This window comes from Wasmannia auropunctata, unplaced genomic scaffold (genome assembly GCF_000956235.1).
Source record: "Wasmannia auropunctata unplaced genomic scaffold, wasmannia.A_1.0 LD335898.1, whole genome shotgun sequence".
Taxonomy (NCBI): domain Eukaryota; kingdom Metazoa; phylum Arthropoda; class Insecta; order Hymenoptera; family Formicidae; genus Wasmannia; species Wasmannia auropunctata.
Window position 1 is genome coordinate 375,601 of NW_012026992.1, and position 17,341 is coordinate 392,941.

Consider the following 17,341-nt stretch of genomic DNA (forward strand, 5'->3'; position numbering starts at 1 on the left):
GCGACGTGCTTCGCGATAAGATATGCTTTGCGTTTAGATTCCAGGTAGGTAGGGATAGACAAATAGAGGGGAAAAAAAAACGATGATAATAATAACAGTGTCTTCTTCCGACGGAATTAATTGAGCCCCGCCAAGATGCCCCAATCAACTGCACCTTCGGAAAAGTGCAGAAGTGGATTTGTAGGTTAACTGCGCAAAAAGTTTTTGTTCGTGAACTCGCGCACGCCACCGACGAGCGTCATTTTTCCTTCGAGGTTTCCTAAAAACTCGAACATTCCGGAATTCGAAAGACAATTTCTTTTCTCGATTAACTCTCGTCTCCTCGACGGTCGCATTTCAATTTTCAGACCGTGCGACGATCGCGAAACCGTTGGCAACCATTGATGGTTGCCAACCTGCCAATAAAGTTATGACTGACGCGTTGTCTTTCTATCCACCAATCGGATCTGTTTGCCAAAGACCGCACGAACGTATGTCTTTTACGTTTTCTGAACGCAATTACGAAATCGCGTACAACAGTTAATCGTTAATATATCTTTTATCTCCGATATTTTCACTTCCGTATTTTCGAAATGAATACAATACATCTATAGATATTCGTATATTATAGCATGAGTTTTTGTATTCAAATCTTTGTATTTGTTAATTGTAATATTTTGTGATGAAATGATTACATTTTAATTTATTTCTTAATCTTTCGTTTAAATATTTTTCACACATTTGTCAAATATTTAAAAATGTCAGATACAATTCTGAATCGCACCCAGGGAGAAATGATCGGTCTATAAACGTTGATTCGACGTCTATATGTATAGACCGATCATTTCTGCCTGGGACAACGCGCGAATGTTTGCAATTTTAAAAAATGCCTACAAATCCCTTCTGGAAATAAAAGACGATTATTAATGTATACAAAGAATTGTACACAAAAATTTTGTATTCTTTAATTGTAACATATGCACTACCGCTCAAAAGTTTGTAGCACTCTACAGTTTTTATACATATAAAAACACAATTCTTTACAGATATAATTATTTTATTGAAAAAAAAAATTTTTTTTTTTAATTTTTGAACGTACACTATTAGAATAAATTTTTTGATTGGAACAATATGAATTTTCGTTTGAACATTTACGATGTTATAATAAATAAAGTTGATTAAACCCTTTTTTTTTCAAAATTTAGAGATGTTCCAAACTTTTAAGTGGTAGTGTGTTATCTGCAAGACGGAATGCGCCTATATATCCCGAGTGCAATCATAATTAACGCGACTTTATGCGTTAAAATATTTGTGACTCTATATTTAGTTCTCTATATTATATTTAGTAAGAGAAAATTAGCTAAAGAGATATGAAGTTTAACATTTGCATCGAGCTCTTTTCCTTTTATATATTTTACTTTTTCCTCAGAAATTAAAGACAACGGTTAAGCAATTATATCCAAATTATATACGTATATGTAAGATGTTTGAAACATTTTTTTTTTGTAAGAATATAAAATTTTCGGAAGATTGTCAGGAGAAAATGTATAGTTTCGAAGTTATTTTTAAATTCCAGTCGAAGTGTAATTACAAACTTATTCGATTCAGTTTTCCGGAGATTCAAGTATTTAGCAGAATATTTAAAAGATTAAGAAATATTAATTTAAAGGTTAAAAAAATTAATAACTTTGTAGATTAACATTTCTAATAAACCAGTTTTTTCAGACAATTTTTATAATATTTATAAAAGAAATAGATTAATTCATTTTATTTATTTTTTAATTAATGACGATTAAACGTCATATTCAATAAGTGCGTAAAAGGAAACTAGTTTTCTTAATTAAAATGCCAATAATGATTAACAACTTTTTACAACAAGTTCATGGTAGAGATCTAGATTCTCGCTAAATTATCATCGCTAACACATTTTGCAACTCTTTTAAAATAAAATAATATTAATAAAAATATTACAATTAAAAAAAACCTTAATTAAAAATATTTAAGTACGTTGGTACATTGAAGACGTTTACTCATTTCGAAAAATAAGCGCTGAGACAAGGTTCATTACGAGAATATGCGAGAAATGTGATATTACGACCAATTTATCTAATCGATATTGAATGCCTTAAATGCAATGTACTGATTTAACATCTATTTTTAAACTGTATGACAAAAATAGAAACGAAAGAAGTGCAAAATAAAAATAAAGATATTACGAAATACTAGAAATCATAAATATAAAAATATATGTATGTGTGTGCATTTATATTTAAATAAAATCAGAAAACAAATTTTCAATTCTAAAATTGTTATTCTAGAATTTTTTATAGTATCAATATTTTTTCAATATTTATTTTTTATAAATAATTTTATTAATAATCCAATTAGCCAAATTTGAGAAAAACATATTTGCCACGCAATAAATTTCCTTGGCAAAAAAGCGGCGATATGATATAATATCTGAAAATTAAATCGATGTTTACAAAATGGCAATAAAAATGTAACAAAACTTACTCATAAAATGAGATCGAATCTTGCGTCAAAAGCCGCGCATTTTCTGACATAATTTAATAGCAAACGGATGCGAAAAAATCGAGCGAGGATATGTACGGCACAATAGAATGGCAAATGGACAGCAAATACCGGGCAAGACTTGCGGTTACGTATAGCAATTATCCGATATGCCTTTTTAAATATCTTTAAATGGCCATCCATATACGTATTGTCCGCCTATTTTTCCTTTTTAAAAGAAGTAAAAAAAAAAGATGAAGAGGAATAACTTTTTGTTATAACATACGACTTTTTTGGTTTTTGACGCTCTCATTTTATGAACAGGAAGTTTTATAAGCAAAACACTAACGAGGACACAGATATAATTGTGATACAAAATTCTGATTAAATTTTCTATCAGAAATTTTCTATCAATGTCCAAGCGTATTTTGCTTAGAACGAATACCACAAACAAGATTTACATCAAAACTATATATTTTTTTAACTAAAAAAATAAGTTTAAATGAAATGTTGTTTAAACGAAAATAATAATTATGAAATAATAAAAGATGATGCAATAAAGTCAGAACATAAAAAATTGAACCCTATGTTCTTCGAAAATTTTTCGTTTTGTTTTCAGTTTCTATAAATACTGAATTTCTTTGCATTTTATTATTATAATTTACAAAAATAATATTTCATTATTTACAGCAATATTTACGATAACGGTCCTTGATATGTTATTGTCCGTCACTTTATCGTGCACTTTGCTTATTCCTCCTTACGCGGCGAAAAGCTTTACAGCTGCTTCACACTGTCAAAATATAACATTAGCACAGTGTTACCAATGAGTTGCCTCTATTAAATACGATAGTTTTTAAGACAATTCGAAGAAGGAGAGAAAAAATTAAGAGATTCAATAAATAAAGAATGGTACTCTGTGTTCTAAATCGGGACAAATAATCAATTGAGAAATAAAAGGAGGAAACGCAGACAAATATATAAAGTACGAAAACTTTAAGTCAACTTTGACATCGTCATTAATGTTTGCGAAATTAATGTTCTATCACTTGTTTTCTTTGCTAATCTAAAGCAGATGTATACTTAAAGTTTTTTTTCTTCTTTAATCAGACGGACTCCAATTTTGAAATAGTGAGGTCATACAGTTTTATATCTTTTATCTTCGTATATATAAATCTATTATGTCTTATTTTACTGCACGCTTAATGAAATATAATTATAACTAATTAAGAAGGATATACAGCGTGAAGAAAAAAACACTAATATTTTAGAATCACAAGCTCTACTTCCAATACATCATTTTTTCTATTGTTAATTTTGGTTATAGTTTTATAAATAATATAAAATAATTTAGCTAGATATTATTACTTAAAAAGCAATTTTCTTTGTTCTTTCTTAATTTTATTTTAAAATATTTCTGAATTAAATATAATGCATGTATATTCAAGTTGTATTCGGAAAGCGTGCTATTCCGTCATTATATCTTTATTCTACGTCCAATAAACAATAAAGATAAAATAAATGACATAATATGTATAGATTGTGTGCTCGTCGAACGCAATCTTAACATGTTTAAAAGAAGACATGAAAAATTTAGTTATATATTTAGTTACATATTTTAAAAAGATATTTATTCTAAAAGAATTAGTATTACAGAATATTGGAAGTATATAAGTAAGAAATTTAATAGCAAGGTATATTGAAAGGAATATTATTGCTATTATAGGAAATATTATTATTATGCGATAATAATATTATTATTACATTGCGTGCACAACTGCGCTTGTAAAACTCGATTTGTTAGTTTTTTATAAGCTAATTACTTTAATTATATTTTTAATAAGTTAACTACTTTATAAGCTAATTACTTTTTTATTTTAAATTATTTTACTGTTATAAAAAACTAATCATCAACTATAGATTTGTTTTTTGTTGCACTAGACTACATTAGAATTTTTCTTCTCGCTTTCGCCAAATTTTCAATAATAATAATTGTACATATTATATTATAATTAATATAAAGAGTGATATTAGTGCAGCTATAACAAACAGATCTAAAGATCTTATACTAATTTTAAGTTGTTCACATATTAATGAAATTGTTTTTTTTTTAAATAACATAAAACATTTATTTAGAAACTTCTTTGAAAAGAAACCTTCAGAAATTTAGGAAAAATTATCTCGCACTCCAGGAAGAATAAAAAAATACCAAATCGATACAGTATATATATATATATATATGATGTTTTTATATTTAAAAAAATCGTCAGTTTTATTAATATTTATATGAACAACTTAATATTTATCATTTTATACTGATTGTGAAATGACGCGGCGCAACTCTCATTCGATGGTGTGGCGCAGCCTTAAGGTTCACCGCGCAGCTGGAACTCCGCTCGTTCGGGAGGGGGGGGGAGGTAAGACGGGCTGTATGCACCGTATGGAGAGGATAGCGGTGGTGGGGCGGGCGCGACGCTGCTGCTGCTATTATTTGCTGTTGTTGGTTGAGTCCGTTGAGTTCTCCCGCAGGCGGCAGGGTTAGCAGCCCCGATAAATACGGGCTTGAACGGCGTCGGTATGGAGCAGTCTCTCGGCTTCGCCGCTTCGCGATTGAACCAGTGCGTTTGAATCACGAATCGGGCGACGGACGTCACTCGGGGAGTTCACTTCTGCAGCTCGCGCGAGTTGCCTGGCGGCGCGTACTGAGTGAGTCCGGGCAGTGGCTTTGATTTGAAGCGCGTGTCCGTCGGCAGAGCGGACCTTTCCTCGAGCCCGCGGCTTGTCGGACCAGACCCCGCGGTGTGCGTGTGGTGCTCCTTGTCTCGAGATCCGTCGATGACGTCTGTGACTTCTCGGGATACCCTCGGGGATTCGTCATCTCACCACGAACGAGGTGGAGCACGGGCGGCTGCGAAAGAAAAGAAGTATTCGGAGCTGTCGATCTTGGAGTCCGCTTCCTCGAGCCTCCTTCCGGCCTCTCTCTCTCTCTCTCTCGACTCGGCGTCTCGATGACAGTCGTCGGAAACTACTCGCATGTCTCGCATCCGTCCGTCCGTTCGCACGTGCTAACCGTCACTACGGCGACGACGATATAGAACGCCGGCCGACCGATCTCTCGTTATCGTTACGCTGTCACGTTACCGAAGGCCGAACAACGTGAGCGCACACGGTGCGACGCGTCTAACACGACGGCGACGCGGGAATCCGGCGTGCAGATAAATCCTGGCCCGGCTATCGTTTGTTTACGGCAATCGTGTCGTTCATCCCCTTTGGGATACCCATGCGATCGTCGCCTGATTGCGTCGTGCGCGCGCGAATAAGAGATCAGCGAGAGGAAGAGCGGCGAGGCGAGGGCACGGCCGATTGGGAGCACGAGAACGATTAGAGAGCTTGGCCGATAAAAAGCGAGAGATAAGGAGGAGAAATTGGCGCCCAAATAAATCGGATCCCGGTCGTGTTTTTTTTTGTTTTCTTTTTGTTTTCTAAGTTCAGTCTCCGACCTGTTTCTGGTGATCAAATGGTGGAGCGCAAGCATCAACGGCGCACCATGGAGGACAGCGTTCAGGGGAATGCCGTCCTCGAGGAGATCTTCTACGTGACGTCGAAGCGGAACACGTACTACAAGGTGAAGCTGACGGAGAAGGGCCTGAGCCTGCAGAAGGAGCACAACGGCGCCGCGAAGATCGAGACGATCGCCCTGGGCGACATAATCGGCTGCCGATGCATGCGGTCCAAGCGCAGGAACGCGGGCAGCTGCGCCTGCCGACCGGGCGCGTCCAAGTCGCAGATGAAGCTGGTGGAGTCGGCCGAGCTCTACCAGCAGTGCGACGACCTCGACACGTCGGCGTACCTGTACATATACGCGTACACGCTGAAGAAGACGCGCATGAAGGTCACGCTGAGGCGCGAACGCACGACCATCACCCTGCGCTTCCGCAGTTTCGACAAGTACGAGGACAATTTACGGGAGGCGAGTAGGTGGCGGCTGGCGATCAAGTGCCTGGTCGCCAACGTGCCGGTGCCGAGGAATCTGATGAGCCCGAGCCACGGGAACTTGGAGACGCTAGTCGGAGGTAAGGAGTGCATGAGGATAATCTCGATAATCGCAGAGCTTCTTACACCGGAGATTGACTCTCTGATCCATCGATCGGCACGGGGCAAAAATAAAGCGTTGATTAACAATGCATTTTAATATATCGATCCTGCATCCTCTATACGTTGAGTAAAATCGTCGGTACGAACGATAAGATGGTACCATCGTTTCGATGACGATGGCCGTTTCAAGTCAATTTCTATTATCGATTCCTTTTTTAGGCAAATTGACTTTTATAGACTTGATGTTTATAATGATGCAGACTTAATGTGGACTTGATGTAATAACAATAATAGCATCCGGCGATGCGTCGGGCTGACACATGTCAGAGAGAGGCGTAAATAGATTTAAAACAGATCTTACAATTATAGTTTGTTACATCACTGATTGTGAGTATAGACTAAATCTACGAGAACGAAATACGTATAAGTAGCGATTAACCGATTGTAGAACATTATTTCGTTAATTATGTATATATATGTCGTTATATACTTATCGTTCCATTTATATAAGTTATCAAACGTTTTAACTTTACGAAAAATTCCATGGAATGACTTATACCTATATATATGTATATACGTCAGCCTATGGAATTTTTCGCGAAGTTAAAACGTTTGATAACTTAATAGGTATAAGTGGAATGATAAGTATGCAATGACTTATACATATATATATATGTATATGTATATATATAAACTTATGAAATTTTGTGTGTATGTGCAATATATATTGTTCAAACATGATACTTAAAGATTATACTACTCGAACGTAAAATAATCGAGTCTGTATTAGGAAATTTATGTTATCTATATTACAAAATTTTAATAACTTCGATAGAGTTTCGCAGCTGAATTGTGACTATGATTATTCGTTTCCTGTGTTAGTCATACTATAAAACAACAGTGTGTGCACCTACTGCATTCTCGTATCACGTTATCTTGCTCTTATATAAATGTTAGAGAGACAAGATTATTTCTCATTCAAGTATGCTATATATACGCTTTTCTGATCTAGGCACGACTGTGATATACAGCATGTTTCGTTATTGATGGTACAAGCGAGGTGGTTCGACTACAAAAGATTCGAAAGATAGTTTTGTAACAAAGTAAATAATAATATAAAATAAAATTCTTTTAACTGAATGTCAAGAAAGCAAAAAAATTAGAAATTTCTTTTTTCAAGTTTGCACAGTTGTTACAAATCCATAAATTCTTTTCTTTCGAAATCTCTTTTTCTCTCCCTTTTATGACTCACTCAGAAAAAAAGTATTTTGTATGAAGTAAAGTTGATTTCGATACTTCACAGGTAGCTTAAACCTCGGCTTAAATGCTCGAAAACCCCGACAACGATATCGGAATGTCGAAAACGAAATAATTTATAGCTCTCGTATTGAGACCAAGACAAAACGATTACTGATAATACTGCCATATCTAGGGATCTTATTTTTCATAGAAATTCACGCGCACAAGCTTGAAAAAAACTTGCTGGTCTAAAGCTTCTTTTCTTTAGACATTTAATTCTCTTCTTGCATCACGGACTAACTGGCAGTAATGCGTCTATTATCGAATACGTAATAATCCCTTGTGCTCTCTCCGTGCAATGTTTCCATGTGCAAATGCCAATTATATCTGGGTTATAACGCGCACTTAGGAACGGTGTACATGTATCCTAGCGATTAGTTCCTGCAGACCGTGCGTTTCTATAGCTAACTTATGTAATCTCTAATTCCAGTCATTACGCGTGTCCACGTGATCTCGCGATTTAAGTTTTAGCGATGAAGATATGTATGTATATAAGAAACACGTGCTTGACATTTTCCTGATGTGCTATATGTTCAGTTTAATATAAATAATATTTCACAACTATCTTAAAGATTTTGTGGAGATGACGGAATTAAATAGTTGGAAGTAAAAATTTTGATGAGAATTTTGACAATGTGGCATTTGGAAGGCTTCTTGGCAATATTGAAATCTTGCAAAACGTGATAGATGTTTTGTTTCTCGCAAAGCGACATTTAAGAGACTTTCCTCCGAAACGTAAAAAAAAATATTGACTTATCGGAAACGAAATGGCACGGTTTGTTGTGCGAACATAAGACAAGCCAATACCGTGATTTTTTAACTATTGTAAATGACTTTTTTTAATAATTGTAAAAAGTTTTAAGAAACATTTACAAAAACTGCTTGAAAATTTATGAGCTGCAAGATTGATATGTTATACGACACTGATTTTAGCATATGTTTTAGCTTTATTCAGAATCGATCTTCTTTAAGAGTCCAGTTCAGTAAAAATACATTCTGATTTTAAAGAATTTACGACAAGGCAACATTACATAGGATTAATTAACATTGGAAATTTTCTAGGGAATTGAATCAGTTAAGGATTAACAAAGCTTCGTCAATCGTTCCATTTAGAAATGACTCTTAACTAGACTTACCTACAATAGTTTTAGCTAATAGATAATATCAGTAGTTTCGACGTTTTATCTTCGAGTTCTATCTGCTCTAATTTCAACTAGTTACGCACGGACATTCGCTAGTATGTTATTACCGCGGTTTTTGCGTTTCTTGCGTTGCGTGTTTGCATCTTGAGCGTAAAAAAGCACTACAGGTAAATAAAATGCTTGTACAGCATTATTGAAAACACATCGTAATGATAATTATTTTCCTTATAAATACGTAATACTCAACATTTGACGGCTTCGTCATTCGACATCGTCAAGATAATTCAAGGACGTCGGTTTAATCCGAAAATCGTAATTGAAAGTCGGATAAATATACGTCCGCCTTGCGTCCGCATGTGTTTTTATCACGCCGTTTTATATACATACGGTACACGTGGGACGTAGGGACGTTATGGTTTTATGACTTTGACTTTTGCCCGACCGCGAACGCGCGCTTGTTGCCATAATATCGCGCGGCGATGCGCGCATTGTTGAAAAGAGGTGTCTCGATTATTGCGAAACGCTTCCGGATTTATAATTTTCCGATCTTCCTGTTGGCATACGCTTGCAGGATTACAACATCCGTATCTGATTGATATCTTTTCATGACGCATGCATGCACGCGCGCGATTTAGCGCCAGCTGCAGTCGTACACAAGAGTCACAAGCGTCTCGATCACTTTCAAGTACAAAGAGGAAAGTCCGGTGCGCCGTTTTACTCCGAACTTGGGTTCGCGAAACAACATCCATTGCGGCAATAACGTTTGCCCTTTATCGGTAATGGCACAAAGTCCGGGTGTTTTTGCCTGTTAGCTCGGAGCATCGAGTACAGTATCAGCGTTTATCGATCTAACGATCTTGTCTATATGAAGAATGCGTTATGCAGAAATATCATCCATCAAGTGGATTTATCTCGGAAACGTCGATTGTCACTTGACACAGTTGAATGCATATAATGCACGTAATCGTCAAAATATTATGGAAACGATATTTTTTTCTTAAGATAAATCGTACAACGTAATCCCGTACGAATTTCTCGTACGAGTTTTCAGACGACGCGCAGACGATGGATTGTCCCTTGCGAAAAATTTGCGCTCGTGTATCATTTGGTAGATAAATCTTCATATGGAAAATACGCGACACGCAAGATGTGTCGTGTCTTATTCCTCAACGATAATCCGCGCTTTATCTTGTCTTAGATAAACTCCTGAAGGCCACGAAACTCTGTTACAAGCTGACAGAATTTTTTAGCTCCCAATTTTTTTTTATATTATACAGCGCTACGCGTAATTGATAGTCATATTTTTAATTACGCAATGACGTCGGCGCTATCGAAAGTATAGGTATCGATCTATATTCGTTCTATTTCGTTTGATATACGCGCTAGTTATCTCCGAACGCGGAAATGTCGCGTGTTCATAACGAACCGCTGTGACGCGACTTGCGTTATGTCCGCGATTACGTAACGCATTATTTATTGCGAACGCTGATACAGGAAAATTGAAAAACAATAATCACATGTATCGGAACGACCGTCGGCAGGGTTTTTACCGGAAAGCCGAGAGTTTGTGTGCTCCTGCACGGAGAGAATTTTTTTTTTAATTTACCCTGCAAATCATGTTAATTATGGGACAATATAGTATTTAGGCAAATTTTACTGTGCACTACAATAAGATTTCGCAGTAAAATTTGTTGTAGTGCACAGTAAAATTTATCTAAATACTATATTGTCTCACAACTAACATGATTTTCAGGGTAAATTTTAAAAGGAAATTCTCTCCGTGTGTATATTACGTTTCTTCCCAGAAAGCGATAAGTTCCCCGCGGACTTTTTATCTCCTTGAATTTTATTCGCGACGCCTTAATCCTCGATTTGAAGATAGAAAATCGAATTAAAAATAGAAATAATAGGAACAAAAGTAGAAAGGTTCGATCTAAATCAACGATCGCGTATCCTTTTTTTTTCTCATTGCAGTTGTAATTTATGCGCTTATATAGCGTGACAATTTATGCGCTCGCGAAGCAAGATACGGTACGTTAACTGCAAGATTTTCTGTCGCGCGAATATAACTTGCTCATCTGTTTCTTCAAAAAATTCTTTTAAAGTCGGATAACGATCAGCTACACGAAATCATCCCGTTCAATTTGATATGGAATGCGGTTTAATCTTATCGACAAATCGCGAATGAGCTATTGTAATTATCAATCTTTAATATTTGTAAAATTACCCAAAGGAGAATTATGCGAGTCTATTAATAGAAGACACGTATTTAAACACAGTCATTTTCAAGCGAAATGCATGTAAACATATTCTTTGACGTTTTCTTTAATTATTTCTGTCGTCATAGTGCTTTCATAAGCGCCAATCTTGTGCGATTTTTTGTTTTTCTTGTTTTCGATAGCATTGAAAAGAAAAATATCGGCTGTATATCAATTATCTTTTGTTATTGCCGACGTTGAACTATGGTATTGAATGTTTCAGGCTACTTAACATTAGATTGCATTAATCTTTTATCGCAAGTAAATAAATGATAAATATTTAAAGCAGAGTCAGTTCTTTCTAAAAACTTTTTCTGATCTATGTTTATACATCTATATTTATACATATATATTATGCGCGATCTTCGATTTTAAATATCAATAATATGAAGTTGGGGATGTAAGCGACTGAACTTGTCGGATCGCACATGATCAATTTAACCTCTGACGATTGCAAGTCATAATTATGAAACAACATGGTTGGATAAAAGGAGGATATTTTCTTTATAATCTTTGTTAAAGATGAAAACGCATTTATGCGATAAATACGGAAAGAAAAAGGAATCATTCTGTTGTTTCAGTAACTGTATAGTATATTTATACGGCTTTCTCTTATCTTGCAAAATTTATATGCTTTCTGCCTATCGGATTATTATTGGAATTCGAACAATGAATTAACGCTCTTCAAGATTGCAGGATGCGCGTTTGTTAAATTTTTTTACAATTAGTTTGCGAAAGTCACGTAGTTTATACGAGAGATTATTTATATACATACATATATACATACGTATATTATTAAATATATGCGGGCTGAATTATGCATGATAAATTTTACATGGTGTTAACATGCTTAACACGGTTGCTATGAAAAAAAAAAACTGAATGATGTCCTCTTTTGTTATATTGTTCTTTTTATGCACGCGATATTTTTTCGCGCGTCTCATCGTAGATGAGAGATAAATATTTATATTTGTGCGTCGCAGGCGTACATGGAACTGCTATACCTATTGTGTAACCTATGATTAAATTGTTATTTATTCGACGTCAAGTCACTTGTCAAATACGTCCAGCAAAGCAAATATATCAGTCTCGACGTGATAAAAAAAGTGTTGCGAACATCAATCTTATTCCGCGTGTTTTCTCTCTCGTATTGCAATTGTGAATATATCGAAATGTTAGAAATAAAATTGCGGGACTTATAATTTATTTTACTGACTTAAGTAATTGACACACGGAACGAGATGCAGCACTTCGTGCTGAAAACAGTGAAAACTTCTTGAAGGCTCGAGATGAATATCGTGGATCTTCGTTTTTTTTTTTTTATGAGAAAGGTAGAAGTTTCTCGAAGAGTAACAAAGAGCAGCGTGATGCATCCTGAATACTGAATACTTGGTGCGTTTGTGAATTTATACATTTTCACCGGAAACAAATACGATAAGGAGCCAGCGGATAAGGAATCTGTAATAGAGACTAGAAATTTTATTATTTTTCAAAGGTTGTTCCGAAGAAAGACTTGGAATTATTTTGAAAAGTTGTAGCGTGACAAATTGCAAGACGGATGTCTCTCCCGCATGTTCAATTTTATGTTCAATTCCCTCTCCCTTGTTCTTTTTCATTGCGTCTGACTCTTGTATTCTCTCTCTCTCGTTAATATTTCAGCATGCCCGGGCGAAAGTCGGAAGCTCCTGGTGCTGTGTAATCCGAAATCGGGACCCGGCAGGGGCAGGGAAACCTTCCAGAAAAGGATCCACCCGATCTTGTCGGAAGCGGAGAGATCCTACGAGATTCACATTACCAAGTGCCCCAATTACGCCCGCGAGTTCGTGCGCACGAGGGATATCTATCAGTGGAGCGGGCTGCTGATGGTCGGCGGCGACGGGATTGTCTTCGAGGTGTTGAACGGAATTTTCCAGAGGCCCGATTGGGAGAAGGCTCTGCAGGAATTGCCGCTCGGGGTGATACCGTGCGGCTCCGGCAACGGCTTGGCAAAGTCCATCGCCCATGCCAAGAAGTAGGCTCCCTCTTAATCTCACGCAGCCTGATTATCGTCGTCTTTCGTCTTTCGGGATTGCATGTAATCACGTGGAAATTTTCGGCGAAATCATTCTCTCAGATTATGACGTGTGGTACGATATTTTAGACGTTCCATTATCGGTCTCGTTCCGTGAAACGATCCGTAAACATAATTATGCGATACCGGTAAAATTTTCGGAAGAATCGCGTTGGGTGAGTAAGACGGAGCGATTAGCATTTCGACTCGCGAACATATATCAATATTTAATCGGATTATATAAGTCTTATAATTGAAAAATGTCCCTCATTTATTTAATTTATTGATATTGAATTGAGAATATTGAAATATTGAAAACTAAATAGCGGGAATATATAATTAACGAATTTATAATTTATTATACTGACTTAAGTGCTTGCGTGTCGACGCGAAACGAGATGCAGCACGTGCTGAAAACGTCGTAAAAGCTATAGGGATAAATACGTATATATCAATATTTAAGCGGCTTATCCGTCTTGTAAATGAAAAATGTCCCATTTATTTAATCTGTTGATATCACGGCAAAATTTTAAGGCGTGTTAGCCTATAAGAATAGGGTGATGTTTCAGAGAACCGTACGATCGCAATCCCCTACTTATCAGCGCGCTATCGGCGGTCAAGTGCAAAAAGACGTCGATGGACATCGTGCGCGTAGAGACCAGGAGTAAGATCCTTTTCTCATTTCTATCGGTGGGCTGGGGCCTGCTCTCTGACATTGACATCGAAAGCGAACGGCTGCGTCCCATCGGGGGCCAAAGATTCACCGTGTGGAGCGTGGCGCGCCTAATAGGATTGAGAACGTACAAGGGTAAAGTGTCGTATTTACCTTGCAACAAGGTCCCGCCGGCGGAGAGTATGGAAAACGGCAATATATATCACAAGGATTACGTCACGAGTAGAACGGAGAACATACTGTCGCATTCGAGGAGCTACGGCGACGAATTGGACAGGTAAAAATCCCGCGTAACGATAACAATGTTTTTTTTTCTATGGAATGTAACGATAACAAGGTTTTTTTTAATGGAATGTAATGACAGATAATCGCTTGTATTAAGGCCCGGTCAGTCAGTGTGACCGTTTGCCGACGTGCCACGCGCCACGCGTCAAAGATATCAAAAATGATTTCAAATTATACATACAAAAATTCTATCATCGATTCTTTCAAAGCTATTTTACATATTCGAAGATATAAATTGAAAATCAGTTCGAAAAACAGTAAATATGCACACTGCATATTCACCGAATTCAATAACTTGTTTGGCTCTGATCCCCATATTTTTGATAACTTTACATAAATTAAACGTTAATAAAAAAAATGATAATACATTATTCATATCGCTTTTTTTTTGCTATTTTTACCAAGTTTATATTTATGCGAAAAAATAATTATATATATACGTATAGGTGTAGTGGCGAGCTTGATTCAGACTCGAAAGGCTTCTACAACACTTTCGGTGAATCATCCAACGATTTGAATGGTTGCGACGATAATGACGTGATAACTGAGAATCTGGCTCTCGAGACGGAAAACGAGAGGAGGCACAGACTTGACAGCTTCTACTCCGCAACATCGGCGAAGTCAACTTATTTCAGCACAGGTTCCGCCTCGAGTTATCACAGTATGGAAGACGACGATAGCACAGAGATTGGTAAGTTATTAAAATCGAACGTCTATATAGTCGTACCTCTATTGAATTTACGACATGTATACTGATAAATCTGTCGTTAAGGTGCAGAAAGCATCTGTAACAATCAAGTTATGTATGGGCCGTCGTCCACACTTCCGGCACTAACAACGCAACTCTCAAATTGCTGGACAACGGTTCAAGGTAAGGTAATTGATTGAATGATGGAAAGTTCTTGCACCGATGATTCGAATTTTAGAAATTTTAAACAAATTTCTTTTCCTTCCGATCCGCTTTTCTTTTAAACATATACGTTTGACCAAATTTTTTGTCGAAGTATTTAGAAATTATACAAAACGAATATAAAATAAATATTTTAACTTTAACGTTTACAGTTTGAGACTCGAGAGACGAGTTCAAAGACACGTATTTGTTGTACATAAGTGTATGTAATATAATGCCAAAGGTTGTCGCGTAATCACTTGTTAACCCTTTAACTCCAGTTGAATTCGAAGTAACGTCACGTACCACTTAATAAAATGCCGAATGCAATGGAGCATAATTGAAAAAAAGATTTATAATGTAATATAGTACTTTTCAGTTGCGATGCTTGTGTGTGTGTGTGTGTACACACATACATACATACATATATATATATATATATATATACACACGCACAATATACATATACATGAAATGTATATATATTCGTATTAAAGTATTAATACACATATACATGAAAGTAAATTCACGGAATTTTTCCATCCATTCTTTCCAATGCATAAGAACTAAAGACGATTTTTACGATGTGTATATATGTATATAGAATACTTTGTGTTGCAGGAGAATTTATAATGGTGCATGCAGCTTATCAAACGCATTTAGGACAAGACTATTTTTTTGCGCCACGTGCTACATTAGCCGATGGAATTATTTGGCTTTTAATAGTTAAAGCCGGTATTACACGGGCCAACTTAGTACAAGTAAGTTATATTGTAAAGCACAGGATAAAGAAGCCGAAAGAAGACGGTACGGTAGCGTAGCAATACTCATCTCTCGTGTTCGCTTATTAGTTTTTATTAGGTCTAAGTAGCGGGACTCATGTGACTTGCCCGGGCGTTGATATGATACCTGTGAAGGCATTTCGGATAGAACCTGAAATGGAGGGAACGAGCGGACATATAACCGTGGACGGCGAAGAAGTCGATTACGGTCCGCTGCAGGCTGAGATATTCCCTTCCCTGGCATCGGTGATGATACCCTGACATAAACGACGATTCTTATACATTTAATTGGTGATATCAACAATCAAATAATGTTCGGATATAATCCGACCAGGGGATTCGTTCTAGGCTAGCTTAGAGAGTAAACTAGTTGTAATAGTAACACCAAACTGTTAATATGTATTAATATCTATATGAAGGTATTTCGGATTGTAAAACTTTTAAATCGACAATCTACGTAGGCTGTTTAAACATTTCAATCTGTTACCTTGCGATGCGCTCACTCAGGAGGAAGAGTTTTCGTTCTCCTCTTCGTAATGGGGATGTGTGGATAGATAAATATATACATAAAATTATTTATTAACCTAGAGTTGGACGGGTTAAATCTGTTGCATCTTAAATAGATACATTTAGCCATTTTGTAAAGTTTTTCTATCAGTTTGTACAGTGTATCTATACATGCAACATATAATGATATTATTTGTGCTCACTACTGTAAACTGTAATATTACGCGTAAGATGCTATATTTTGTTACCATGTAAATAATGAATTGTTTCTTTTTTACATATATAAATATTTTGCGATGCTAATCAAATGCATTAGAAAATTGTAAACTTTATTATCACATTTTTAATACGTTTGCGTCTTACATCACTAATGCACAATAAAATGATGCTGCAATGATGTTTATGATTTGATATGGTGCGATAAATGAAATATGTATTTTAACGATAAGTAACATGCCGCAACAGTCGGTTTGATTACACACCATCTGTTTTATTACTCTCATTTTCCATGTAAAAAGATAAAGAACAATATACATACTGAGACGGGAATTGTGTGAATTGTAAAGTCACAGTGTGACATTAATTACGTATGATACGTATATCATACTTAAATTACTAAATTGCAATTATTAAGATTTAATCGATTCTCCTAATTGAATTTCTCCCTTAATTAAAAAAAAAAAATTGGTTTTTTTTCGGTGCGCGATTATTGTTATACTTAATAAATGCAATTGAAATTGGAAAAAAAGTTGTTTTATTTAATCAAGTTTCTCCTGGATTTCTATCGTCTTTCATACCACATAATCTTGGCTTAATGTCATGTATAGTTATAGATTAGTTTCGCCAAAGTTTCTCATGGCAAGAAGTATTG

The 17,341-nt window shown here is 36.0% G+C and overlaps 1 protein-coding gene across 2 annotated transcripts; it reads left to right on the forward strand.

Moving 5' to 3' along the window:
* The first annotated feature begins 4,979 nt into the window (after nucleotides 1-4,979).
* LOC105455565 (sphingosine kinase 2) lies at nucleotides 4,980-17,136 on the forward strand. 2 transcript variants are annotated; one of them, XM_011698973.1, is made up of 7 exons: nucleotides 4,980-6,563; nucleotides 12,944-13,295; nucleotides 13,904-14,284; nucleotides 14,739-14,983; nucleotides 15,065-15,163; nucleotides 15,803-15,942; nucleotides 16,033-17,136. In XM_011698973.1, exons 1-7 carry the CDS (start codon nucleotides 6,008-6,010, stop codon nucleotides 16,222-16,224), a joined length of 1,965 nt encoding a protein of 654 aa, XP_011697275.1. In that variant the 5' UTR covers nucleotides 4,980-6,007; the 3' UTR covers nucleotides 16,225-17,136. The 2 variants fall into 2 exon arrangements, with proteins under 2 accessions (XP_011697275.1, XP_011697276.1); XM_011698974.1 differs by having other exon boundaries at nucleotides 15,071-15,163.
* The last annotated feature ends 205 nt before the right edge of the window (nucleotides 17,137-17,341 follow it).

Coding starts and splice junctions, on each gene's coding strand:
- LOC105455565 (XM_011698973.1), top strand. CDS start 6,008: ATGGTGGAGCGCAAGCATCAACGGCGCACCATGGAGGACAGCGTTCAG. Junction 13,296..13,903: donor TCCATCGCCCATGCCAAGAA/GTAGGCTCCCTC, acceptor GTGATGTTTCAG/AGAACCGTACGATCGCAATC. Junction 14,285..14,738: donor TACGGCGACGAATTGGACAG/GTAAAAATCCCG, acceptor ATATACGTATAG/GTGTAGTGGCGAGCTTGATT.